This window comes from Pongo abelii, chromosome 15 (assembly GCF_028885655.2).
Source record: "Pongo abelii isolate AG06213 chromosome 15, NHGRI_mPonAbe1-v2.0_pri, whole genome shotgun sequence".
In the NCBI taxonomy this organism is placed as follows: Eukaryota; Metazoa; Chordata; class Mammalia; order Primates; family Hominidae; genus Pongo; species Pongo abelii.
In genome coordinates, this window is record NC_072000.2 from 62,314,792 (window position 1) to 62,342,379 (window position 27,588).

At 40.3% G+C, this 27,588-nt stretch overlaps 1 protein-coding gene across 2 annotated transcripts; it reads left to right on the forward strand.

The window, feature by feature from the left end:
- The first annotated feature begins 153 nt into the window (after positions 1-153).
- On the forward strand, positions 154-27,588 carry PSMA3 (proteasome 20S subunit alpha 3). 2 transcript variants are annotated; one of them, XM_002824793.6, is made up of 11 exons: positions 154-354; positions 3,160-3,242; positions 7,532-7,655; positions 13,287-13,388; positions 13,467-13,540; positions 16,493-16,565; positions 19,245-19,310; positions 23,048-23,094; positions 25,988-26,055; positions 26,504-26,568; positions 27,432-27,588. In XM_002824793.6, exons 1-11 carry the CDS (start codon positions 334-336, stop codon positions 27,474-27,476), a joined length of 768 nt encoding a protein of 255 aa, XP_002824839.1. In that variant the 5' UTR covers positions 154-333; the 3' UTR covers positions 27,477-27,588. The 2 variants fall into 2 exon arrangements, with proteins under 2 accessions (XP_002824839.1, XP_063571950.1); XM_063715880.1 differs by lacking the exon at positions 26,504-26,568 and having other exon boundaries at positions 213-354.

Here is a 27,588-nt window from a genome sequence, read left to right on the forward strand (position 1 = left end):
TAAATAATAATTCCAAAGAAAGGACTAGAGCAGCTTCTCAGATACCACGATGCCAAGCGGCTCAAAGTACGTAAACTGAAGGAAGAATCTTTGCTTTCCCCAACCCCGCCTCCATTGCTTCTGCACATGCGCGCCTCCAGTCTCTCCCGTCCCGCTTCTTTCCCACAATACTCCTCGTCCTGGGGGCCGGAGCCGCGGAATAGCCACAGAGAAAAAAGTTATTGGTTGGCGGTTCAGCCAATGAGCGGGCCTGTTACTAGTTTGCGGCATCCTGTGGAATAGGGGAAGCGCTCCAGGCCTGGAATCCCTACGCGTCCCGTTGGGTTTAGCACGATGAGCTCAATCGGCACCGGGGTGAGTTCGCTGTCTGTCGGTGTAATACTTTAACCTAAGGATTGGGGTTGAAGGGAACTCGGACACACCACATGGGGTTCGCGGACCCGCGGTGCTCTGAGACCGCCTTCGGCTGGGTGGGCCATTTGCAGCTGTTTGGAGACCGGTCGTCTTTATCCCCTATATGCTAGGCCTGCGTCTCAGGTGACCGTGACTCCTGAAGCTTTTCAGCGCAGGTGTAGCCGGCTTGGCGTCGCCGCAGTGAGGTTTGGACCGCTTTGGATTGCTGAGTCACTTTCTTCAGCCACTTAGGGAAACCGAAAGTGGAAACTCGTGGGGCTTGAAATAGTGTGTTCTCTTGAGAACCACCGAGGCAGTGAGATTTGGGATTCCACGGTCTGGAGATCGTGCTTTTTGTGGACTGCGTTTGCAGTTCCCAGGGTGCTGCTGATTCACGGGCCTTCTCTGTCTTTAAGTGTGCAGATCATTGACCGCTCAGTTTAAGAGTCACTGGAAACCCTGTCGGAACAGAACTAATAAAAATGGTCTGAAAAACAATCTGATGAATCCTTCAGTTTTTCCTTTCTCGTTTTTCCTATACAAATTACCTAACAGCGCTTGTAGACATTTATTCCGTAAACGTTTAAATGGTTACTTAGGAACTTAACAGCTTCAGACTTTTCAGACTGTTGAGGATTTTGCAGTGGGACTTGTTAACTTGTTTGGCTTTCCTTTGTTAAACGTATTGCATATGTGCAGTCAGTTTACTCCTTTTATGTACTTCTCTATATAGAAAATACAGTTTCTAAAAGATTTATTGGTTATTTGCTCTAGAGTTAGTGAATAATGAGTTTCTCAGTTCCTCAATTTCTACTTCTTAACAAGATCCTCATGCTCAGCCTTAAGTTCAAGTACTGGTGTTGTAAATTTGATAATAGGCAACTTATGTCTGGAATGGTTTAATCCATTCGGTTATGAATGCTAAAGTTCTGCCATACTTTTCTTGGATGAGTAAATGCTCAATATTAAATCTTGTAGCAAACTGACTTTGCAATTATATTAATATTACCTTCAATTGATAGTATTTCATTCTACAAACCTTTTAAAGAATACTTGATAATGTAACCATGTGGGATATTTTAGTAACAGTGGTAGGGTTAATGATCTGGGTTTAACAGATCAGGAAACAGACTCAGAAAGTACCACTGCTGAAGGCTTATCTCCTGTCTTCATTTCTCCCGAGAACTCCAGATATGAATATTTGTCTGCTTGACATGTCTGTCCACTTGATCGTTTAAAAGTCATTTTGTACTGCATGTGAAAGTAGAGCTCTGGGTTTTCTCCTCACCTTGCCATTTTGCATCTACTACAGTCTTCAGCTCAGTGAATGGTCATATGAAAAAATCTGTGATTCATCTTTAATTCCTTTTTTTACTTTACTCCCAGAACCAACGCTTTAGCAAGTTTATTTTTTTTTTTTTATTTTGTTTGAGACGGAGTCTTGCTCTGTCGCCAGGCTGGAGTGCAGCGGCACGATCTTGGCTCACTGCAACCTGCGCCTCCCAGGTTCAAGCAATTCTCCTGTCTCAGCCTCCCGAATAGCTGGGACTACAGGTGCGCACCACCACGCCCAGCTAATTTTTGTATTTTTCGTAGAGACGAGGTTTCACCATGTTGGCCAGGATGGTCTCCATCTCTTGACCTCGTGATCAGCCCGCCTCGGCCTCCCAAAGTGCTGGTATTACAGGCATGAGCCATTTACGCCCGGCCTAGCAAGTTTATTTTTATTATTTTTATTTTTTTACTCTCAAAAAATATTCCCTTCTACCTCTTCTCTCTTCTAAGCTACTACCACTATCTTTGGAACACCTTATCTTTGCTTCTGTTGTTCTCTCTACAATTTATTTTCCACATAAAGCCAGAATGATGTTTTTAAAAATGTAGATGATACCACTCCCCCTGCTTAAATTTCTCATTGCATTTAGAATAAAATACAAAGTCCTTATTCCAACCTGGAAGACCCAACATAATCTGGCCCTCAGCTACCTCACTAACACAGTTTACTCTTCTGCTGCTTACAGTGCTTGGGACACAGTGACCTTATTTCTGTTTCTTCACTGTGCTAGCCTTATTTCTACCCTAAGATCTTTGTGCCAAATGCCAAGAAGACTTTTCCTTCATATCTTAAATGGCTAGCTCCTTGTCATTTAGGTCTGACTCAGCCTAAATATAACTGCCCAGAAGGCCTTCCCTGATGATGTAGTCTGTAGTAGTTCCTTCCATTGCTTTACTCTTTTATTTTCATCTTAGTGCCTTTTCTGATTTACTGCTGTATCTCTAGCACCTAGATTCATGTCTGATTTGAAATTGAAGGACTTAATGAATGAGTGATGACCTTTGTATTCGGTATAGTGACTAACATAATAGATACTCATTAACTGCTTGGTGAATGCGGAATGATTTGTTTAAAGTCTTTTAGTTTGTTAATGGCAGAGTTATCGTTACAAATTTAAATGTTCGAACTCCAGTGCTGGTTCTACTGCCCCATATTAATCTTTTTCAAAAATGAGTTTTGTAGTCTGTGTGAAAAGTGTTCTGACTTCACCTGGGACTTGTATCCATTACTCTTCAATAGCTGAAATCTAAGGTATATAGCTTTATCTTAGCTACTGTTGCTGCTCTGACAAGTTTCCCTTTCCTCTCTTGAAAGCAAGGTCTTTGTTGAGATATAACAGGTTCCTGATGTTTAAGCCATTTAGAGGGGAAGAAACTGTATGGTCATTACTGCCAAAGATACAAGCTTACTGTTGCCCTTTTCTCCTTAAGTATGACCTGTCAGCCTCTACATTCTCTCCTGACGGAAGAGTTTTTCAAGTTGAATATGCTATGAAGGCTGTGGAAAATAGTAGGTAAGAAACATTTAACCAGGTATTACATGTCTCCTTTTATTTTATATATTTTTGGTGATTAGGCTTTGTTACGTTACTTTGGTACAAATTAGTATATGTCCCCAAATCTCAATTTATTCATTTCCAGATCTCTTTCTAGGCCAGATGCTTTCCATGAGCCCCAGTCCTATATTTCTCGTTGATTCCAGGATTATCCACTTAGATTATCCATGTTGCAGAGTGTATAAATCACATTCATTATCATCTGTTTTCCATTTTCAAATTCTTGATTTGTATCATAGGCTTCCTTAGCCATTAGGTTTGTGACCTTGTTATTTTTTATTTCTCATACATCTTGTGTTTTAAATGTCTTATGCAATTAGTCACATGTTCGATTCAGCAAAGATTTTTTCTATGTCTGTTTCTCTTTTGAGACCTGAGTCTCACTCTGTCACCTAGGCTAGAGTGCAGTGGCACGATCTTGGCTCACTGCAACCTCCGCTTCCTGGGTTCAAGTGATTCTCTTGCCTCAGCCTCCTCAGTAGCTGGGATTACAGGCATGTGCCACCATGCCCAGATAATTTTTGCATTTTTAGTAGAGACGGGGTTTCGCCATGTTGGCCAGGCTGTTCTCAAACCCCTGGCCTCAAGTGATCTGCTCACCTCGGACTCCCAGAGAGTAGCCCCAGTCCTATATTTCTTGTTGATTACAAAGAGCTGGGATTATAGGCGTGAGCCACCGCGGGCAGCCTAAATATGATTTTAAAAAGTCGGATTTATTCAACGATGAGGAAATATCTTTAAAAATTGAAACCTTAAAAACAAATGTGTTTTTTTCCTGAATGAAGAAAAAAATGCAGCCGGGCATGGTGGCTCACGCCTGTAATCCCAGCACTTTGGGAGGCTGAGGCGGGTGGATCACCTGAGGTCAGGAGTTTGACACCAGCCTGGCCAACATGGTAAAACGCTGTCTCTACTAAGAAATTAAAAAATACAAAAATTAGCCAGGTGTGATGGCACACGCTTGTAGTTTCAGCTACTTGGGAGGCTGAGGCAGAAGAATCACTTGAACCTGGCAGGTGGACATTGCAGTGAGCCCAGATTGCACCACTGCACTCCAGCCTAAGCAACAGAGACTCTGTCTCAAAAAAAGAAAAAGCTAGGATTTTAAAAATGAGACGTAGTTTCACTCTTGTTGCCCAGGCTGGAGTGCAATGGCGCGATCTTGGCTCACCGCAACCTCCGCCTCCCAGGTTCAGGCGATTCTGTCAGCCTCCCGCGTAGCTGGGATTACAGACATGCACCACCACGCCCAGCTAATTTTGTATTTTTAGTAGAGACAGGGTTTCTCCATGTTGGTCAGGCTGGTCTTGAACTCCCGACCTCAGGTGATCCGCCTGCCTCAGCCTCCCAAAGTGCTGGGATTACAGGCATGAGCCACGGCACCCGGCCTAAAAGTTCTTCTTTTTAAAGATGTATGTAACCTGTCCTTTGATACTACACCCAAAGTGAACAAATGATAGCTTCTTACTTAAAAAAAAAAAAAAATTATTTATTTATTTTAAAAAAGAGACACGGTCTCACTCACTATGTTGCCTCGGCTGGTCTTGAACTTTGGGCTCAAGTAATCCTCCTGCCTTGGCCTCCCAAAGTGATGGGATTACAGGTGTGAGTCACTGCGCCCAGCCTATTATTCCTTTTTTTTTAAAAAAAAAACTTTTTTGGGGGGCAGGACATAGGATCTCGCTTTGTCACCCAGGCTGGAGTGCAGTGGTGTGATTACAGCTCACTGCAGACCCGACCTCCTGGTCTCGAGCTATTCTCCTCCCTCAGCCCCACAAGGTAGCTGGGACCGCAGGCATGTGCCACCACGCCTCGCAAATTTTTTGTAGAGACAGGGTTTTCACCATGTGGCCCAGGCTGGTCTTGAACTCTTGAGCCCAAGTGATCTGCCTGCTTAGGCCTCCCAAAGTGCTGGTATTATAGGTGTGAGCCGAAGTCGTTGAATTCTTATGAAAATAATTTTGACCTCGAAGACTGCCTGAAAGGATCTCAGAGATTTCCAGATTTTCAAGAATATTTTAAACAGTGTGGAAGATGTTGAGTTGAGATCATTAAGACAGGCTGCCTGCTGGGCGTGAGCCACGCCTGTAATCCTAGCACTTTGGGAGGCTGAGGCAGGTGGACTGCTTGAGCTCAGGAGTTCGAGACCAGCCTGGGCAACACAGTGAAATCCCGTCTCTACTGAAAATACAAAAAATTAGCTGGGCGTGGCAGTTGGCGCCTGTAATCCCAGCTACTTGGGAGGTTGGGACAGGAGAATCACTTGAACCCAGGAGGCAGAGGTTGCAGTGAGCCAAGATCATGCCACCGTACTCCAGCTGGGGAGACAGAGCGAGACTCCATCTCCAAAAAAAAAAAAGTAGTGACAGGGTTTCAAAATGTTGGCCAGGCTGGTCTTGAACTTCTGGCCTCAGGCAATCCTCTCACTTGGGCCTTCCAAAGTCCTGAGGTTACATTCTGACCTGTAGAGCTTGAGTTCAACTAAGTTTGCAAACCTTTTGGGGAAATTCATTTAAATAGGCAGTGGTGAAGAGGAAATGTATTCTAGCATCCAGGATAACCTCAAAGACATGGAATCAAAAATGAACATGAGGTTTTTGAAGGTTGACAGTGAGGTAACCAGTAGAGTACAGAATTTATAACAGGAAGTTGAATATGCTCAGGGGGCTCTGCCAGACTCTCAGGAGTTTAAACTTGCAAGGGGAGCCATGGAAGACACCTAAAGTGTTGGGGAAGGAGTGTCAGAAATTCTTAGAAAATTTGTTGTGTGCATCTGTTCATTTTTCTGGGAAGAAATGCCATAGTTTCATCATATTTTAAGAGGCCTGTGAATAACACAATTCCCCTGCTTTTTAGGTTGTGGATCCCTTTTTAGATTATGATTATGGCAAAATGAAACAAAGCTAGGAATTATGCTGGTCTTAGATAAAATGGATTAGAGAAGTAGAAAAGATGCTGTAGTAATCTAGGCCTGAAATTATAAGGATCGCAATGCTGGTATAATTATTGTAAAGAAGTGGATATGAAGGAAATTTTGAAGAAAAAAATTAATAGTAAATAGAAGCTCAACATGGAGGATGTAGAGCTTGGTGATATTATCCAAAATAGAGAAGTTGTGCCGGTAGTCCCAGCTACTGAGGCTGAGGTGAGAGGATTACTTAAGCCCCAGACTTCAATTCAAGCCTGGGCAGCATGGCAAGACTCCATTTCTTTAAAATAAAAAAAAAAAGAAAAAGTTGAGATAATTTTACCAGAAAACTGTACAATCAAGCATTGCTTATTTTGTCTCTATTGTTTCCGATCAGAACTATCTTTATTAAAAAGGAATAGAAGAATAAAGTGTAACACATTTTCATCTTGAAATGGCAACATGTAATTTGTCCACATTTTACTTAAGAGGGTGTGTGTGTGTGTGTGTGTGTGTGTGTGTTTGAGACAGGGTCTCACCCTGTTGCACAGACTGGTGTTCAGTGGTGCAATCTTGGCTCACTGCAGCCACCACCTAACTGGGCTCAAGCAGTCTCTCACCTCAGCCTCCCAGGTAGCTGGGACTACAGGCGTGTACCAACATGCCTGGCTAAGCCAGGTTTCGCCAAGTTGCCCAGGCTGGTCTTGGACTCCTGGGCTTAAGAGATCCTCCTGCCTCAGCATCCCAAAATGCTGAGATCACAGGTATGAGCCACCGTGCCTGGTCTTAAGAGGTTATTTTAAGATCTTTTTATTTTAAACAGTTGTAGCAGAACATATATTTTATTTTTATATATTTATTAGAAGCAATATGTTTATTATGGAAAAATTGGAAGAAAGAGATGAGCAAAAGGAAGAATAAATCATAATCCTTCTACCCAGAGCAGTCACTGTTAACTTTTTAGTTTGTATCTAACCTTTTATGTCTGTTATGTACCATTTTTAATGGACATGAATTTATGTCAACATTTGTTTATAACATGATTATCATAAGCCAGACACTGTGCCATATTGTGTTTCGTTAGCATCATTTTTATACTTACATATTAATATATTTTTAGTCAAATGATGTACTGGATTCTGGAGGGAGGGTGACATGATATTTATATGGATTTAATGTATTTATTACACTTTAGTGTATTTTCTCTTCCTGATTTTCAAGTGTTTTAAGGTATTTGGCATGCCTTAAATGTTACTTATTTTGTTTTTTTGGTAAACTTAAGTTTATGAAGTTTCTTTTATTTTCAGTTAAAAAACTGATTTTCTTCTCCTTGTTTCAGTACAGCTATTGGAATCAGATGCAAAGATGGTGTTGTCTTTGGGGTAGAAAAATTAGTCCTTTCTAAACTTTATGAAGAAGGTTCCAACAAACGACTTTTTAATGTTGATCGGCATGTTGGAATGGTAAGGTCATGTTTAAAATGTTCCTTTTTGTCTTGTCCAATTTCTTTTGAAGTAACTGATTGGAATAGATCACTGTGCAGTCACAAAAGTAATCAGAGCAAGTTACTGCATTTGTCCAGTTCACTGTCCAGTAGAAAGGCAGCATTCTCATAACCTTATTAGTGATAGGGGAAAAACCAAGTTGCTGAAAGAAGAGCAGGTGAGGGAGAGGGGTGGGGAGTATGCGTAGAAATGAGATCTTGGCAGCACACATCACTAATGAAGGTATATGCTTGAGAGGTGAAGAATCTTTAGCTTTCTGTATCTCTTGTGGGGATCACTGTCAAAGATGCCATCAGATAGCGAACACCTTTATATAAGGTGGAACATCAGGAAAGGATGTTTAATGAAAAGGAAAAGTGAACACATCCATAATAGTTTCATAGGGCATCACTGAAGTTATTCATGCAGTTGGTATCTAAGTTGTGAGTGACTAAATTGCAAGCCAAGCCATAAATACATGACTGACATATACTAAAGTTACCCTACATAGATGGCAGACTTGGCTTTGTGAGAACCACTACCGACAAAAAAAAAACAACAAAAAGAATGAAATGATTCTAACCCTGCCACCTGAAAAGGAAAGGAAGAAAGGAGAATATCTGTATATTAGGTTCTATGCTGGGAGCTCTTTACATAAATTACCTTGTTTAATCTTGACAACCCAGTGAAGGTTATATCAATGTCATTTTCTTTTTTTTTGGTTTGAGACAGAGTCTCGCTCTGTCACCCAGGCTGGAGTGCAGTGGTGCCATCTCAGCTTATTGCAGCCTCTGCCTCCTGGGTTCAAGCGATTCTCCTACCTCAGCCTCCCAAGTAGCTGGGACTACAGGTGCCCACTACCATGCCCAGCTAATTTTTATATTTTTAGTAGAGGCAGGGTTTCACCATGTTGGCCAGGCTGGTCTCGAACTCCTGACCTCAAGTGATCCATCTGCCTGCCTCAGCCTCCCAAAGTGCTGGGATTACAGGCGTGAGCCACTGCGCCCGGCCTAATGCCATTTTCACAGGTGAAAAAATAGATGCACAGCTAGTAAAGAAAAGCTGGGATTCAAACTTGGGTCTGCATGTTACTCGAGAGCCCTTTCTAAATGAAAAGACACCTTATATGACCCATATCGTTCAGCTGATGGCTTTCTTATATCTAAATGAGATTTAATGTTACACACAAACACAAAAAGTACTGATAAAGTATAACCAGTAAACCATAAAGCTAATTTTTTTCTTCTTCAAAGATTATTTTATCTCAACAGTATGTTTCTCCTGAACAGATTTTTTTATTTTGCTGCAAATTACAGGATTTTATTTTATTTTTTGAGACGGAGACTCACTCTGTCATCCAGGAAGGAGTGCAATGGCGCGATCTCAGCTCACTGCAACCTCTGCCTCCCGGGTTCAAGCAGTTCTCCTGCCTCAGACTCTCAAGTAGCTGAGATTACACACATACACTGCCACACCCAGCTAATTTTTGTATTTTTAGTAGAGACGGGGTTTCACCATGTTGGTCAGGCTGGTCTCGGACTCCTGACCTCAAGTGATCTACCCGCCTCGGCCTCCCAGAGTGCTGGGATTATAGGCATGAGCCAGCGTGCCCAGACTAGCATTTTCTTTTTAAGGATGAATAGTATTCCATTGTGTATATGTAAATTTTCTTTTTACTTTTTTTGTTGTTGTTGTACAGATTTTTTTCGTCACCCAGGTACTAAGCCTAGGACCCAATAGTTATTTTTTCTGATCCTCTTCCTCCTCCCACCCTCCACCCTGAAGTAGGCCCCAATGTCTGTTGTTCCTGTCTTTGTATCCATGAATTCTCATCATTTAGCTTCCACTTATAAGAGAGAATATGTGGTTTTTGGTTTTCTGTTCTTGTGTTAGTTTGCTAAGAATAATGCTGAACAGATTTATTATTGCCAGTGAAACTGATACTTTTTGATGAAACTTGCTAGATTGTAACCGAGCTAGTAGGAGGTGATCTTGTATTCTTTTATGTACTAGAAGAAGTTTATATTTTGAAAAAAATTATGCATACACACACACACACACACACACTTATGTACTAGAAGAAGTTTATATTTTGAAAAAAATTATGCATACACACACACACACACACACACACACACACACACACACACACACACACACACACACACACACACACACACACACACACACACACACACACACACACACACACGTCTTCCTCTGTTGCCCAGGCTTGAGTGCAGTGGCATGATCATAGCTCACTGCAACCTTGCGCTCCTGGGCTCAAGTGATTCTTCTGCCTCAGCTGTGACTACAAGTGTGCCATCACACCTGGCTAACTTTTTGGGTTTTTTTAAGAGATATGATCTTGCTGTGTTGCTCAGGCTGGTCTTGAACTCCCGGGCTCAAGCGATCCTACTGCCTCAGCTTCTTGAGTTGCTGAGATTACAGGCATGAGCCAGTGTGCCCGGTCAACATTAGACATTGAAGAGGGCTGGAGAAAATTAAGACTTAATATCCTCCCTCCTTCCACAGTTGTCATCTTTAAGTGATTTGAGAATTATGTGACTTTACAGTAAGCTTTCTCTAAAGCAATAGAAGATTCTTTAAGTGGTGTCACTTACTGGCGTGGGTTACCTTGGGGAAGCTATTCTAAACACCCATTTCCTTGTCTGCAAAACAAGGGTGATAATAGTACTTGGCACATACAGTTGTTGTGAGGTTAAACATTATTATGTAAAATGCTTAACATGTAATGAGTGCTCAGTATCTGTTAGTAATTATCATTATTACTATTACTGGGTAGCGTAGGAAAAAAAGGCTATTAAAGATTTTGATACCATTTTTAAATTCTGTAACTGTCCTAGGCTAGAGGGTTTCAAAAACTTAGTTGGTTTATGGTACCTTAAGTGTCTCAGTAGTTTTTCTCATGGCTTCCCTAGGCTGAAAATACCTAATGGTTTCGTTTATTAAGTATTTAGGTCCAAAGAACTTAGTGTTTACATCCTAAAAACTTAGTAGCCATTTTTGAAAAAAAAAAAATACACACATAGTGAAAAATATTTTTATTTAAAAATTAAAATGTTTTATTTTAAGCAACCAAAATTTCTAGTATGTACACTGCACAACCTCCCAAATTTGGATGCAGCCACTGTCATTTCCTGTTCCACACTGATTTTTGCACAGTACTTAATTTTTTTGACAGCAACCACTAACAGCCAAGCTTCTCAAAGATGTGACGGCATTGAAAGGAATGTAGTAAAACAATCTAATGTTCAAACGGAACTACTTGGACATTTTTCTCCAAACTTAAAATATGCCACACTAGGCTAGGTGCAGTGGCTCACACCTGTAATCCCAGCACTTTGGGAGGCCAAGGCGGGCAGATCACCTGAGGTCAGAAGTTCAAGACCAGCCTGACCAACATGGAGAAACCCTGTCTCTACTAAAAATACAAAAATTAGCTGGGTGTGGTGACGCATGCCTGTACTCCCAGCTGCTCGGGAGGCTGAGGCAGGAGAATCCCTTGAACCCGGGAGGTGGAGGTTGCGGTGAGCCGAGATTGCACCACTGTGCTCTAGCCTGGGCAACAAGAGCAAAACTCCATCTCAAAAAAAAAAAAGAAAAATATGCCACACTAACATGTGATTTCACTGCAGTGCCTCAGGGCCTCTCAGCACATACATAGTAACTGCAATTCTGTTTTTTTTTTTGTTCGTTTTTGTTTTTTTTTTTTTTAGACAAAATGTCATTCTGTTGCTCAGGCTGGAGTGTAGTGGCGTGATCTCGGCTCACTGCAGCCTCCGCCTCCCAGGTTCAAGTGATTCTCGTGGCTCAGCCTTGGGAGTAGGTAGGATTATAGGTGCCCGCCACCACACCTGGCTAATTTTTGTATTTTTAGTAGAGACAGGGTTTCACCATGTTGGCCAGGCTGGTGTCAAACTCCTGACCTCAGGTGATCCCCCCGCCTCGGCCTCCCAAAGTGCTGGGATCACAGGCATGAGCCACCGCGCCCAGCCTAGTAACTGCAGTTCAAAGCCACAAATCTTGAAAGATGAATGGCTTATCATTGTAGTTTATTCAGCCAATAGGCTGAAAAAGATTTGCAACTGTGCCTTTTAGAACAAAACACTTAAAGGTTGAGTATCCCTCATCTAAAATGCTTGGGACCAGCAGTATATCGGATATTTTTCGATTTTGGAATATCTACATTATATACTCATCAGCTGAGCATCCTTAATCTGAAAATTCAAAATCCAAAAAGCTCTATTGAGCATTTCCTTTTTTTTTTTTTTTTTTTTGAGATGGAGTCTCACTCTGTTGCCCAGGCTGGAGTGCAGTGGTGCGATCTCGGCTCACTGCAACTTCCGCCGCCCAGGTTCAAGCAATTCTTTGCCTCAGCCTCCCGAGTAGCTGGGATTACAGATGCCCACCACCACGCCTGGCTAATTTTTGTATTTTTAGTAGAGACAGCGTTTCACCATCTTGGCCAGGCTGGTCTTGAACTCGTGACCTTGTGATCCACCCACCTCGGCCTCACAAAGTGCTGGGATTACAGGCATGAGCCACCAGGCCCGGCCTGAGCATTTCCTTTGAGTGTCATGTTGGCACTCAAAAAGTTTCAGATTCTGAAGCGTTTTAAATTTCAGATTTTTGGATTAGATATCCTCAACCTGTAATAACCTTAGAGAAAAGATCAAATTTGGGCCGGGCACGGTGGCTCACACCCATAATCCCATCATTTTGGGAGGCTGAGGCGGGCTGATCACCTGAAGTCAGGAGTTCAAGACCAGCCTGGCCAACATGGCGAAACTAAACCCTGTCTCTACTAAAAATATAAAAATTAGCCAATCCCAGCTACTGGGGAGGCTGAGGCAGGAGAATCCCTTGAACCTGAGAGGCAAAGGTTGCAGTGAGCCCAGATGGCGCCATTGCGTTCCAGCCTAGGTGACACAGTGAGACTCTGTCTCAAAAAAGAAATCTGACCAAGACCCATGGTTTTTATTCTTTATAATGAGGTAGTGGTAGTAAATCAGGGGAAGAGGATTTATGATAGAAGTAGTCCTGAATATTGGCCGGGCACGGTGGCTCACGCCTGTAATCCCAGCACTTTAGGAGGCTGAGGTGGGCAGATCATGAGGTCAGGAGATCAAGACCACCCTGGCTAACATGGTGAAACCCCATCTCTACTAAAAATACAAAAAAATTAGCCGGGCGCAGTGGCAGGCGCCTGTAGTCCCAGCTACTCGGGAGGCTGAGGCAGGAGAATGGCGTGAACCCAGGAGGCAGAGTTTGCAGTGAGCGGAGATCATGCCACTGCACTCCAGCCCTGACGACAGAGCGAGACTCCGTATCAAAAAAAAAAAAAAAAAGAGGAAATTTCCTGAGTATGAACATTGGACAAAGCAATGAAGTTATACTTAGTAAATTTCTAAATTATACTTTCATACTGAAGCATCAAAATGCCTTGTAGAGAGACCTTTAAGCCAAAAAAGTTTATTTTGAATGGTAATACTTGTTTAAAAAAAAGTTTAATACGTCTGTATTAATTGCAGACTTTGATTTGTGATAGGAATGTGCTTCTCTAGTAAACTGGTGCTTTTTTTTCAGGCAGTAGCAGGTTTGTTGGCAGATGCTCGTTCTTTAGCAGACATAGCAAGAGAAGAAGCTTCCAACTTTAGATCTAACTTTGGCTACAACATTCCACTAAAAGTAAGTTGATAACATATTGAGGAACCTTTTGGACAGTAATAGAAGTTTATTAATAAGCTCTTCTGCTTCCCTCCATAGCATCTTGCAGACAGAGTGGCCATGTATGTGCATGCATATACACTCTACAGTGCTGTTAGACCTTTTGGCTGCAGGTATGAAATTTTGTGAATTATTCAAAAGGCAGATCTGTACTATAGATATTTATTATGTTCCCCAGCATCTTAGCCTTTTACATACTTAAAAATAGGAACTCTTGTCGAGAAGTATTAGGGCAATGATTAAATAAAACAGTGTACATAGAAACTACTTGAGGCTGGGTGCCATGGCTCACGCCTGTAATCCCAGTACTTTGGGAGGTTGAGGTGGGAGGATCCCTTGCGCCCAGGAGTATGAGACCAGCCTGGCCAACGCAGTGAGAACCCATGTCTACAAAAAAATTTAAAATTTAGCCAGGTGTAGTATCACATGCCTGTAGTCACAGCTACTTAGGAGCTGCTTGAGAGGATCATTTGAGCCCAGGAGTTCAAGGCTGGAGTGAGCTGTGACCATACCACTGTACTCTAGCCGGCGCAATAGAGACTCTGCCTCTTTTAAAAAAAAAAAAAAAAAAAAAAGTTTAAATGGTGAAAAGGACTATATAGGTCTGAAGTGATTATAAAACAAGGAACTGATAACAGTGACTTTAATCTGATTATAATAAGCTCTCTGGTATTAGTCCCTGATATTCTTAGGTAATTTTAAAAATTACGTCTCACAATTCCCATTAGGCACAGTTTCTCTTTCTGTTGAAGTGCTGATATTTTATTTTGGGGTAAAGTGGGGATTCAGCTGCATAAAGACCTGGAATAGGTATAAATATTCAAATTTGGCTTCACAGAGAAGACTTGTGACTAGATTTTTCTAAAATGAAAAGACATGTTTGGCTTATGACTTAAAACAGTCAAACATGTTTGGTCAAAATAATACATATACTAACATCTGAGTGCTCAGCTGTAGTCCTACCTTTGAGTTGTTTATCATCAGTCATATTTAATTACTAAGATATTAAAGAAAACTTGAGTTTTATTCTATTGGTAATATTACATTAGTGTTTTATGTTTTGGTTTACTTTTTGAGACAGTTGCTCTGTCACCTGAGCCGGAGTGCAGTGGTGCCATCATGGCTGACTGCAGCTTTGACCTGGCTCAAGCGATGCTCCTACCTCAGCCTCCCAAGTAGCTGGGACCACAGGCATGGGCCACCATGCCTGGCTAATTAACAAAATTTTTTTTGTAGAGACGGGGTCTCACCATGCTGCCCAGGCTGACATTAGTCATTCTTAAGCTTCTCAGTTAAATTACATTATGAAACACTTTGTTTTCAGACTATGTAAAATACCTTTCAACTGAGCTCTGAGTTCATCAGTTAACTTCTCTACTCCTTTTAAGGGAGTAAGAATAGTAGAGATAACTTTCTTTTTTCATAACTTTTTTTTTTTTTTTTTTTTGAGATGGAGTCTCACTCTGTCGCCCAGGCTGGAGTGCAGTGGCATGATCTTGGGTCACTGCAACCTCCGCTTCCCGGGTTCAAGCCATTCTCCTGCCTCAGCCTCCTGAGTAGCAAGGATTACAAGCGCCTGCCACCACGCCCGGCTAATTTTTTTATTTTTAGTAGAGTTGGAGTTTTGCCACGTTGGCCAGGCTGGTCTCGAACTCCTGACCTCAAGTGATTTGCCCACTTCAGCCTCCCAAAGTGCTGGGATTACAGGCATGAACCACCGCACTGGACCAGAGAGAACTTTTTCAGTAAACATCTGTTGGGCACTAAGTTAGTCATAAATGTGGAGACACACGTGTGAAGTTACATTGATAAAATATTAGTGATATGATAAAGGGACAACAATTAGGGAACGGACTGTTTCTGGACAGGAGGCAAGGAGGACTGTGAGATGTAGGGAGACCTGGTAGTTGCAAGCACAGGAACTGGTATGACAATACGTGCGCCAGAGAGAGTTAAGTATGCTTGGTGTGTAGAGTATGAGGTTTAGAGATGATATTGATGTAGGAAGGAGTCTAGTCATATAAAAGTCTGTGCTCCATGCTGATTTTCTTCAAAGGAAATGTTGAAAGGCTTTAAAATAGTGACAATGAGCTACATATTCTGAAGGATAAGTCTCATATCAGGGTAGAAAATGGAAGGAAATGACGGTAGGGATGGGAATTGAATAGTTAAAATATTCCACATATGATATGATGTGTAAGATGATGCTGATTTCTTTTCTACTCTAAGGCAAATGTAGTTGTCCCTTGGTATTTGTGGGGGATTGGTTTTAGGACCTCCCATGAATACCAAAATCCAAGGTTGCTGAAGTCCCTGATATAAAATGGTTAAGTATTTGCATATAACCTGTGCATATCCTCCTGTATGTTGTCATCTCTAGATTACTTGCAATACCTAACACAGTGTATACAGCTGTTACACTGTATTGTCTAGGGAATAATGACAAGAAAATCACAGTTGTTCAGTACAGAAGCAATGTTTTTTGAAAGTTTTCTATCTGTGGTTTGTTGAATCCACAGATGCAGAACTCATGGAAACAGTGCCCACTGTATGTCGCAATTTCAGAAAATCAGTATTTCATACAATCAGCTAATAGCCTAATTTGTTGAGCATAGAAAAATACACTGAACCAATTCTGATTATTGCAGAGAAATGATTGGCAGGATATTGGGAAACAGAATGAAGGGTGGAAAGAATTTCACATGGATTCAGTATACTCTCCATCAGGAATTTTGTTCCCTGACCTTTTTGTGTTTATGCCTTATTTATTGGGCTCTCTCATAGTTGTGATTTTCATCTATCATTACTCCTTTCCCTGTACTGCTAGACTTTCCAGGAGACCTTCATTAGACAGATTAATACTAAACAAACAGAAGCTACATGAATTCTGAATAATCTCATGTACTAGTTTTAATTAATTGAAACCACTGTTTCAAAGTACTTACTATGAGTTATATGTGTATTAGTTTATCTCAAAAACAACATATAATTGCATTTTAATAATTTTTTCAAAAATACTTTTATGTTATTGCCATGGTTTAAGCTGTTTGTATACTTTTATGCAGTTTCATGTTAGGGTCTTACAGTGTGAATGACGGTGCGCAACTCTACATGATTGACCCATCAGGTGTTTCATATGTGAGTACTTTTGAATCATTTGAAATTCTATTTTAGTTTAATGGTATTTCATTAGTATTTAAGTCTCATTATAAGATTATATGAAATTAGAAAAAACTCATTCAAGGAAAGTAATTTTTCTTTTTTACAACAACCTCTTGTCCAACAGAATTTTTTTTTTTCCTTTTTGGGGGAACAGGGTCTCACTCTGTGGCCCAGGCTGGAGCACAGTGGCGTGATCACGGCTCACTGCAACCTTTGCCTCCCAGTTCAAACGATTCTTCTGCCTCAGCCTCCCGGGTAGCTGGGATTACAGGTGTGCACCACCTGGCTAATTTTTTGTATTTTTAGTAGAGACAGGCCTTTGCCATGTTGGCCAGACTGGTCTTGAATTCCAGGCCTCAAGAGATCTACCCACCTGGATCTCCCAAAGCGCGAGTATTACGGGTGTGAGCCACCGTGCCCAGCCATGTTTTCTTGTTTATCATTAATAACCGATAAGAGGCAGATCAAAGATTTGTTGTTTTCAGTATGTTATTTATAGAAACTAGTGCATATAGTATTTTGAATATGTGATTTTCCTTTATTACTATAAATACTGTCTTAAAACTGTATTTAATGTCTTTTTTCTTTTTTCCTCATTCTTGCCCAGGCTGGAGTGCAGTGACACAATCATAGCTCACTTCAGCCTCTTAACTCCTGGGCTCAGGCGATCCTCCTACCTAAGCCTCCCAAGTAGCTGGGAATACAGGCTCATGCCACCATGCCTAGCTAATTTTTGTATTTTTTTGGTGTCTATAGAGACAAGGTCTTTCCACGTTCCCAGGGCTGATCTCTAAACTCCTGGCCTTAAGCAATCCCCCTGCCTTGGACTCCCAAAATGGTGGGACTACAGGCGTGAACATTGATGTCCAGCCATGTCATCCCTTTTATTTTATTTATTTATTTATAAGGTGGAGTCTCACTCTGTCTCCCAGGCTGGAGTGCAGTGGCTCAATCTTGGTTCACTGCAACCTCCTCTGCCTCCTAGGTTCAAGCAATTCTCCTGTCTCAGCCTCCCGATTAGCTGGGATTACAGGCATGTGCTACCATGCCTGGCTAATTTTTGTATTTTTAGTAGAGATGGGGTTTTGCCATGTTAGCCAGCTGGTCTCCAACTCCTGACCTCAGGTGGTCTGCCCACCCCGGCCTGCCAAAGTGTAAGGATTACAGGCGTGAGCCACAGCACTGGACCTAATTTTGTTTGAGACAACATCTTGCTCTGTCACCCAGACTGGAGTGCAGTGGCGCCAAACCTCCGCCTCCCCAGTTCAAGCAATTCTGCTTCAGCCTCCCGAGTAGGTTGGGATTAGAAGCATGCATCACCACACCCGGCTAATTTTTGTATTTTTAGTAGAGACGAGGTTTCACCATGTTAGCCAGGCTGGTCTCAAACTCCTGATCTCAAGTAATCCGCCCACCTTGGTCTCCCAAAATGCTGGGATTATAGGCATGAGCCACCTTGCCCTGCCTTCCCTTTTAAAGAGAAGGTTTAAATGTGATTTCTAAGAGCTTTCTCTAAATTATTACCATTTCTTTTTTTTTTCGAGACAGAGTCTTGCTATGTCGCCCAGGCTAGACTGCAGTGGTGCAATCTTGGCTCACTGTAACCTCTGCCTCCCGGACTCAAGGGATTCTTGTGCCTCAGCCTCTCAAGTAGCTGGGATTACAGGCCTGTACCACCACACCTGGCTAATTTTTGTATTTTTAGTAGAGACAGAGTTTCACCATGTTGCCCAGGCTGGTCTGGAACTCCTGGCCTCAAGTGATCCACGTGCCTTGGCTTCCCAAAGTGCTAGGATTAGAAGCGTGAGCCACTGCACCCGGCCTGTTACCGTTTCTTAACTGTTTTCTTATCCTTACATTTTTGTCATTTTTACTAATTGAAGAAAATGAAGATTCTTAAATATGTTTTGCTGTAACAGAAGTATATATGTGTGCATCTTTTTTTTTTTTTGAGATGGAGTCTCACTCTGTTGCCCAAGCTGGAGTGCTGTGGCGCGGTCTCGGTTCACTGCAACCTCTGCCTCCCAGATTCAAGCGATTCTCCTGCCTCAGCCTCTCGAGTAGCTGGCATTACAGGCACCTGCCACCACAGCTAGCTAATTTTTTTGTATTTTTAGTAGAGACAGGGTTTTACAATGTTGGCCAGGCTGGTCTCCAATTCCTGACCTGAGGTAGTCCGCCCACCTTGGCCTTCCATAGTGCTAGGATTACAGGCATGAGCCACCACGCCCGGCTGTGCATCCTTATCTTTAAAAAAATATACAAAATAATAAAATCGGGGGTTTAGAGTACCGAACTCATAGGAATTAACTTTATTTCTGTCTCTCAGGAATATATAATTTCATTTTTCATTGTCGTAGTGCTAAAATCTTTTCCGTTCCTGTTCCCCAAAATGTCTTAAAGTGTATATGATTACATAATTTACATATTTTTGGATATACCTTTATTAAAAATACAAGTTGTTTTAGAATTGTTTGGTATTTTAATATTTTTGAGCCCTTTGGCATTCATCAGACTGTGTTTGACTATATTTTTCTATACTTGCTTTTAAAAGTCATTTAACATCCTTTCACTGGGTTATAAATAGTAATATTAGTAGTCATTAATTATATATGATAGTGTGCTAATTCAATGATTATATTTTTTTCTAAATAGGGTTATTGGGGCTGTGCCATTGGCAAAGCCAGGCAAGCTGCAAAGACGGAAATAGAGAAGCTTCAGGTAATAATTAATGCTTGAATTTTTACTACATCGTCATCCCCAGTGAATTTTATCACCGCAGACATTTCAGTCTAAGACAGGGATGTCCAATCATTTGGCTTCCCTAGGCCACACATAAAACACACCAACACTAATGATAGCTGATGAGCTTAAAAAAAAAATCTCATAATGTGTTAAGAAAGTTTACGAATTTGTGTTTGGCCCCATGCAGCCTGTGGCTGGAGAAGCTCGGTGTAAGGATATAGTGTGGTTTGATGTTGAGAGTTTATGAAGCTGCTAAGTCACTGAATGGGAGAGTTTATGAAGCTGCTAAGTCACTAAATGGGAAAGCTGATAACATATTATCTGTAGAGTTGTGTTATACATCCCTTTATAGATTCTGAATAACTGCTATAAAGCCTCAATCTAGAAAAACACAACTTTTGATATGATTTCACAAAATCCTTGAAACCTATTTATGAATCTCTGTAAGCTCTAGTTTGAAAATTTTGTTGAAAATTTTGTTTAAAATTTTGAGTTAAAAAGTTATATTTTTCCTATATTCTTTCTTTCTTTGGAACACAGCTTTTATGTCTGGCTGTGCTCCACTGGTTCTCTTAACTTTGCTCCTAGCCAGATAAGGCATAAAGCCTATACTCTTAAATTCAGCTATTAGTGTGAAAAAGTTTTCTTAAAAACTTGGTCTTCCTTTTAGCCATGCATTGATCAACTTAAAAGACTTCATGGATACTGTTTCAATATTATTGATTACCTGTCAGAAACTTGCCTAAAATTTTAAGCAGGCATACCATTTGTCAGCGTGTTTTGGTAAACTGAAGTGAGATACAATTTCACATACATTTAATGTTAATGCTGTACTAGAACCTTGCTCAACTAATTACTCATTCAACTTATTTAAGACCAGCTTCTAGAAAATATTTATTAGCGCTTGGCATTTATACAATGCTAAGTTCTAGAACCCCTTATAAAACCTGATTTGTTTCATATTTTAGTAAGTTGACAAAAGGATCTTAGAGGTCATTTAGCCCAAGCTCAACTGCAGATTAAACACACTGCATAGGACCACAGAATCAGCTGGTTCTGAACAGTATCCAGACCTTATGAGTCTTAGACCTATGTTCTTTTCCACTGCACACTTACTAGTATGATGCTAGGTTCCTATCTTCTACTCTTTTCCTTTTGTTTTCATCTCTCCATACTATTATATGGAAATTTGAAAATTAAGAATATTTATGTCAGTTGAGGGGGATTACCCCTGTAATCCTACTAGTTTGGTAGGCCAAGTTGGGAGGATTGCTTGAGCCCAGGAGTTCCAAGACCAGGCTGGGCAAAAGAGTGAGACCCTATCTCCTAAAACAAAATGTTAGCGAGGTGAGGTGGTGCATGCCTGTAGTCCCAGCTACTTGGGAGGCTGAGGCAGGAGGACTGTTTGAGCCCTAGGAGTTGGGGGCTACAGTGAGCTATGATCACGCCACTGCACTCCAGCCAGGGCAACAGAGCGACACCTTATCTCAAAAAAATAAAGGAAATTAGAATATTTAGAGCAGTTACTATCTGTCTTTCTGTAGTTAAATCCTAGCAAGGAATGGGAAAAACAATAAATCCCAGAGAAAAATCAAGAAAAAAAAATCACTTTAATTGAGGAACACTTTCAGTTTGTGACAAAATTATGCTGTGAATCAGGTGTTGCAAATTATGGCCCACTGCCTGCTTTTGTGTAAGTTTTATTGGAACACAGCTACATTCAGTCCATGGCTGCTTTTAGAATACAACAGTAGACTTTAACATTTGGAACACGGAACAGAAACCAGAGCCATACAGCTAATAAACTTGAAAATATTTACAAGTTGATACTTTACAAAATCCATCTGCTGACCCCTGCCTCTGTATCATTGTTCTCTTCTGATGGTCAGTTTACCAAAAAATAAAAACTTCACAAACATATATAAAAAATATATTTGCCATTTAAAATGTGCTTTTCAAGTTTGACTTTTTAGGATGCAATTAATTCACTAAATACAGAACTTAACTAATAAGGACAAAAATTTAAAGATCAGTTTCTTTCCCTTCCCATCACCCTCAACTTAACATGAAGAACTGTAAACATCATAAGCTTACAACAAACCTATCTAGTTAGACTTCAGTTAACCACTTACACATCCCCCTCCCCCATGAACTATTTGAAAAAAGCTGCAGGCGTAATATTGGATCCCTAAATACTTTATTCTCCTTATACCATTATCAGACCCAGGTATCATCTAATAGTCCCATAATCAAACTGCCTAAGCAGTTTCTACACTGTCTTTTTAACTGTTTCAAACTAACGAGGTTCACATTTTCTTCCTTAGATCTCTTTTAGTCTTTTTCTTCCCCCAAATATTTGAGTCTATGCCAGTTGCCTTTAGTTGTACCCAAATAATAGTTTGTCTATTTCCTAAAATTTGTATTCTTAAATTTAAATTTAGTGTTATTTTTGTTGTTGTCATTGTTCCTTCTTCCTCATGTGGTTGTGCAGGCAGAGCTTGAGCATCCAGATTTCAAAATTAAAAAAAAAAAGATAATCTAGTTTAAATATATAGCAGTTGAATCACCTTAAGTCTAGACTGCTGTATGAGCACCCATTATCTTTCACTATATTCCATCATCCCCCAACGTATCCACAATAGATGAAGGGCACTTTGCTCAAACATTGTTTTGATCCTGTCATGTCTGTTCAGAAATGCCTGTCTATTCAGAAACCCACGTCTAATAATAAAATCTTGCACTGGTTACTATCAAAACCCAACGACATACAGACTCCTCAGCTAGGCCCTAGGGGTATTTTTCTACCTTGATTTCCAAGTGTTCATTGAAAGAATGCTTAATTCTAATTTGGAAAAAAGCTTTTGGTTTCCCACTTCTGCTTTATACGTTCATCTTTCTTGAAATCAAATCCAATCCAATCTATATTCTAAGAACCTGCTCAAATCTTGGTTCTTCAAAGTCTTCCCTGGTATTTTGCATTTTTGCTTTGAATAGTTCCACGAAGGATAATTTCTTACACCTTCCTTCATCTTTCTATATCTTGCATATAGTAGATATTAATGATTTGTTTGCATTTTGTTATCCTAACTTGGCTATAAAGAAAATCAGATGTCTTCACCAGTCGTTCAAACGTCAGGTTTGCCTATAGATTCATAGATGGCTGTGGATTTTTATAATTTTATCACAAAGTTAGTGGTAACTACAGGTTATCTCAGAATATCTTTTTTGGCGTATAAATTTTTTTCTTTTCCTTTTTTTTTGAGACAGTCTCTCTCTGTCGCCCAGGCTAGAGTGCAGTGGCGTGATTCCGGCTCACTACAACCTCTGCCACCTGGGTTCAAGAGATTCTTACGCCTCAGCCTCCCGGGTAGCTAGGGTTACAGGCGCGCACGACCTCCATGCCCGGCTCTTTTGTATTTTAAGTAGAGACAGGGTTTCACCATGTCGGTCAGGCTGGTCTTGAACTTCTGACCTCAGGCAATCCGGCCACCTCGGCCTCCCAAAGTGCTGGGATTACAGGCGCAAGCCACTGCACCCGGCCTGGAGTATAAATTTCAAAACATTAAAATATGAATCAGGAAATCTCGATTCTGGTCTTTTTCAGACTCTAGGTTATTTTCCTTGGTTTTATATCTGAGTATAAAAGTGAAAATAGTTATTACACAAGTGGAAAATGTTCTTCTGATGAACAATATACATTTTATTTTCTATAGATGAAAGAAATGACCTGCCGTGATATCGTTAAAGAAGTTGCAAAAATGTAAGTTGAAATTTTTCTTACCATCCACAAAAATATTTCACTTGACCTTTGTATATATATATTACATTAATCCTAAGAAGCTGTTTTCCTGTAAAATAACTTAGTGAATAATTTTTAGAAGGTAAGTTTAACATTGTAAGCGTCACGAAGGAAGAAAATGTTTTTAAGCAACATTTTTTAGTAGTAATGAATAGGATGGGAAAAATAGCTTGACAAAATAAACTCCTGTTACAGGTTAAGGACATACAAAATACCACTAGAGTCTTAATTTGTTAGCTCCCAACTTCTCAAATCTCTTAAGTCCTAATAATAGTAATCTTAAGATTGCCTCTAAGAATGCTTGCAAACTTTATAGGTTACAACTAATTATTTCAATACATGATCCATGAAGCTGGCTCATTTATATAATCTGCTATTTATTTGGGAAAGATATGTTTCACTTTTTCAGGTTTATTATAAAAGTTCCTATAACAAGGTAAGAAGAGCAGTATTACGAAACATTTCAAAAACCAGCTTAAGAAACCCTGAATAGTTTATTACAGGTATATAAAGTAGAATACTATTAATATGTAACAGATATTTGGACAGTAAACAATAAAAAAGTCAATTAACCTGGGTAGTGATGTTTCTAAAATTTTGTGATTCTTCTAGATCAAAGAGTGTAGACATTTGGTATTACAAAAAGATTCCAACAAAATACGTTGTGTAGCCAGATTTTTAGATTCAAAAGTTATAATCATAATTCATAACAACTCTAAGTATTCCACATTAGAACTACATGAGCAAGGTCTAGTCAATCAGCTGTCTGTATGGTAGCGTATCAGGTTTTACATCTAACAATACGTGGAAGAAAAAAATTCCAATGGGCTCTATTGTATAATAAACATAATATTTACATGACACTCACAGTCTCTTATAAACCGGTCCATCATTACTGCTGCTGCCTTTACCCCTCTTGCCACCTCCTCCCCTCCGCCCTCCTAGTTTCAGTTGTGAAACAAGCAGAAGCCATTCTATGATTGTCAGTTAATAACGGCAACACTAGGAACCAACATACAGCAGAGCTGCTAAGAAAGGAAGTCAGATATCTTCCTCGAATTGTATAGTATTTTATCATGATATACTGTGTTTCCTTCACTGAACCAATCCTTTGAAGTCCTTCTGGAAATCAGTTCTCACCATCTTTTATATTTAGGTATAATGGTAGTCATCTGTTAAGTGTTATATGTTAGGAAAGCCATCCCTTCATCATTTAAGAAAATGGAGCAGCATGTTATCTTTTACTTAGTTCTAGAAAATCAAGATCCTCTCATATTATAGCAAGGTTTTAGAAGACCCTCCAAAAAGTAAGGTATGTAACTCAGTGCATAGTATTAGATAAAGCTATACTCTGCTACTGTACTTAATTTGATACTTTTTTTTTTTTGAGATGGAGTCTCGCTCTGTTGTCCAGGCTGGAGGGCAGTGGCACGATCTTGGCTCACTGCAGCCTCCACCTCCCATGTTCAAGCAATTCTCCTGCATCAGCCTCTCAAGTAGTTGGGATTACAGGCGGCCACCACCACACCTGGCTAATTTTTATATTTTTAGTAGAGACAGGCTTTACCATCTTGGCCAGGCTGGTCTTGAACTCCTGACCTTGTGATCCACCCACCTTGGCCTCCCAAAGTGCTGGGATTACAGATGTGAACCACCGCACCTGGCCTCTTGATACTTTTTATGTTACTTTAATATGTTGCATGACAGTGCCTCCTTCTTTGCTGTAATTTGTAAAGTACTACAATGTGAAGGCCAGGTTATGTGGCATATATGCCATTATAAAGTGCACAAGGGGCTTAAAAAGACTACTGCCAAGAAGCTGTAGGTTGAAGAGACCACTAATAATTGCAAGCACATAAATTAGTTTTATTTTTTTGAAACAGAGTCTCACTCTGTTGCCCAGGCTGGAGTGCAGTGGTGTGATCTCGGCTCACTGCGGCCCCCACCTCCTGGGTTCAAGCGATTCTCCTGCCTCAGTTTCCCGAGTAGTTGGGACTACAGGCCTATGCCACCACGCCTGGCTAATTTTTGTATTTTTAGTAGAGATGTGGGTTCACCATGTTGGCCAGGATGGTCTCGATCTCATGACCTCATGATCCATCCGCCTCTGCCTCCCCAAAGTGCTAGGATTACAGGCAGGAGCCACCGTGCCCAGCCACTTAGTTGGTTTTAAAAATATTTAAATTAATGGACAAAAAATAAATATTCTAAAAGGGCAGTTAATGACACCTCTTCCTAGTGAATCCGTGTTCTTTATGAGTTATCTTTTATAGTTATATCTTTTTTTTTTTTTTTCTGAGATGGAGTTTTGCTCTACTGTAGCCCAGGATGGAGTGCAGTAGTGTGATCTTGGCTCACTGCAACCCCTGCCTCCCGGGTTCAAGTAATTCTCCTGCCTTAGCCTCCTGAGTAGCTGGGATTACAGGTGCCCACCACCACACCTGGCTGATTTTTGTTTTTTTTTAGTAGAGACAGGGTTTCACCATGTTGGCCAGGCTAGTCTCAAACTCCTGACCTCAAGTGATCCATCTGCCTTGGTCTCCCAAAGTGTTGGGATTACCGGTGTGAGCCACTGTGCCCAGCCAAGTCATATCTCTAAAGCAATGTGCAAAAATAAACTGAACTTGGGTTGATTAGGTATATTCAACATTTGTCGGGAGAGTAGATGTTTCATTTTATTTCAGTCCCTGTGTAATTTGTCTTCTCTAATGTTAAATACTATGTAGAATGTGTTTGTGTAATTTTATAGATACTTTTATTATGGACGGACATTCTAATTTGTACTGACTATGGGTCTGTGAACTACTAGTGTTTGGAGGTTACCAAAATCTTACCTTTCCCTTTTCTATTCTAGAATTTACATAGTACATGATGAAGTTAAGGATAAAGCTTTTGAACTAGAACTCAGCTGGGTTGGTGAATGTAAGTTGTTTTTGTACATTTATTTGCCTTAGGAATGATCTGTACCACAGCTAAGTTACAACTGAGTGTCCTTTCTAATATAATGAAAGCTAAAACAAATTTACTAGGTTGTCTAATGAAGGGAAAGTTCTGCTTAATAATTGACTTAAGTTGTGAACAGGTTATTTTTTGAAACATCCATTTCATGGTTTTAAGATATTATGCTATAAATTAATGCTTAGGATTTATAAATAGCATAATTTACTTTCATTTCCATAAGAACTTAATATGTAGGCACATATAATCTCATGTAGAAGCAGCACACAAAAATATTCGAGTATTACTCATAGTACAACTTTGCAACCTTAGGTGAGTCAGATATGTGGACTGGGTAGATCCTATGGTATACTGCAAGTTACAATATGGTACTCAATTTAAAATTCATTTACACATGTGGCTTAATTTACAGTAACTAATGGAAGACATGAAATTGTTCCAAAAGATATAAGGGAAGAAGCAGAGAAATATGCTAAGGTAAGCCACAGCACAAAAACTTCTCTTGGCTAGGTACAGTCAGGGAATCACAGCCTAGGAGTTCAAGACCAGCCTGAGCAGCACAGCAATACCCCCATCCCTAATTAAAAAAAAAAAAAAAAATTCTCTAACCAAAATTATGTGTTGAATAATATAAATAGACTGGGGTGGTTTCTGTGAAATAACACTGATAGTTCAGTTGAACTAAAGAAAGAAATTTTCTAGGTTATCTCTAGTGGGTAAAGTTACCTTGGTTCCAAAAAAAAAACTTGGGAGGTTTAGATTGCAAAGTTTTTTTTAGGACTTTTAATACTTTAAATATTTGTTCTTTTTTTTTTTTTTTTTGAGACGGAGTCTTGCTCTGTCACCCAGGCTGGAGGGCAGTGGCACCATCTCTGCTCACTGCAACCTCTGCTTCCAGGGTTCAAGCGATCCTCCTGCCTCCGCTTCCCAAGTAGCTGGGATTACAGGAGCATGCCACCACACCTGGCTACTGTTTGTATTTTTGGCTTCACCAATAATACAGAGACAGGTTTTCACCAGGCTAGTTTCAAACTCTTGACCTCACGTGATCTGCCTACTTTGGCCCCCCCCACCCCCGTCCCCAAAGTGCTGTGATTACAGGCATGAGCCACTGCACCAGGCCTCTTAAGTATATATTCTATCAAAGATACAGTCATTGCATGTTAGAGCAACATTTGCTTAATTAACTTTGCTTGGGTATCTTATTGTAAAACTGTTCATTCAGTTACAAGTAAAGGAATTTAACCACTTAATTCAGGTTGTTGTAGCGTAACGTGTCCACAGGTGTGGGATATAACAATTTTAAAAATCAATTTTAAACACCTGTTTTCTCTTAACAGGAATCTCTGAAGGAAGAAGATGAATCAGATGATGATAATATGTAACATTTACTCCAGCATCTATTGTATTTTAAATTTCTACTCCAGTCCAATGTAACTATTTAGCCCTGGATTATACATACTGTCCAATTTTCATTAAATTTTTGTCTTATAACTA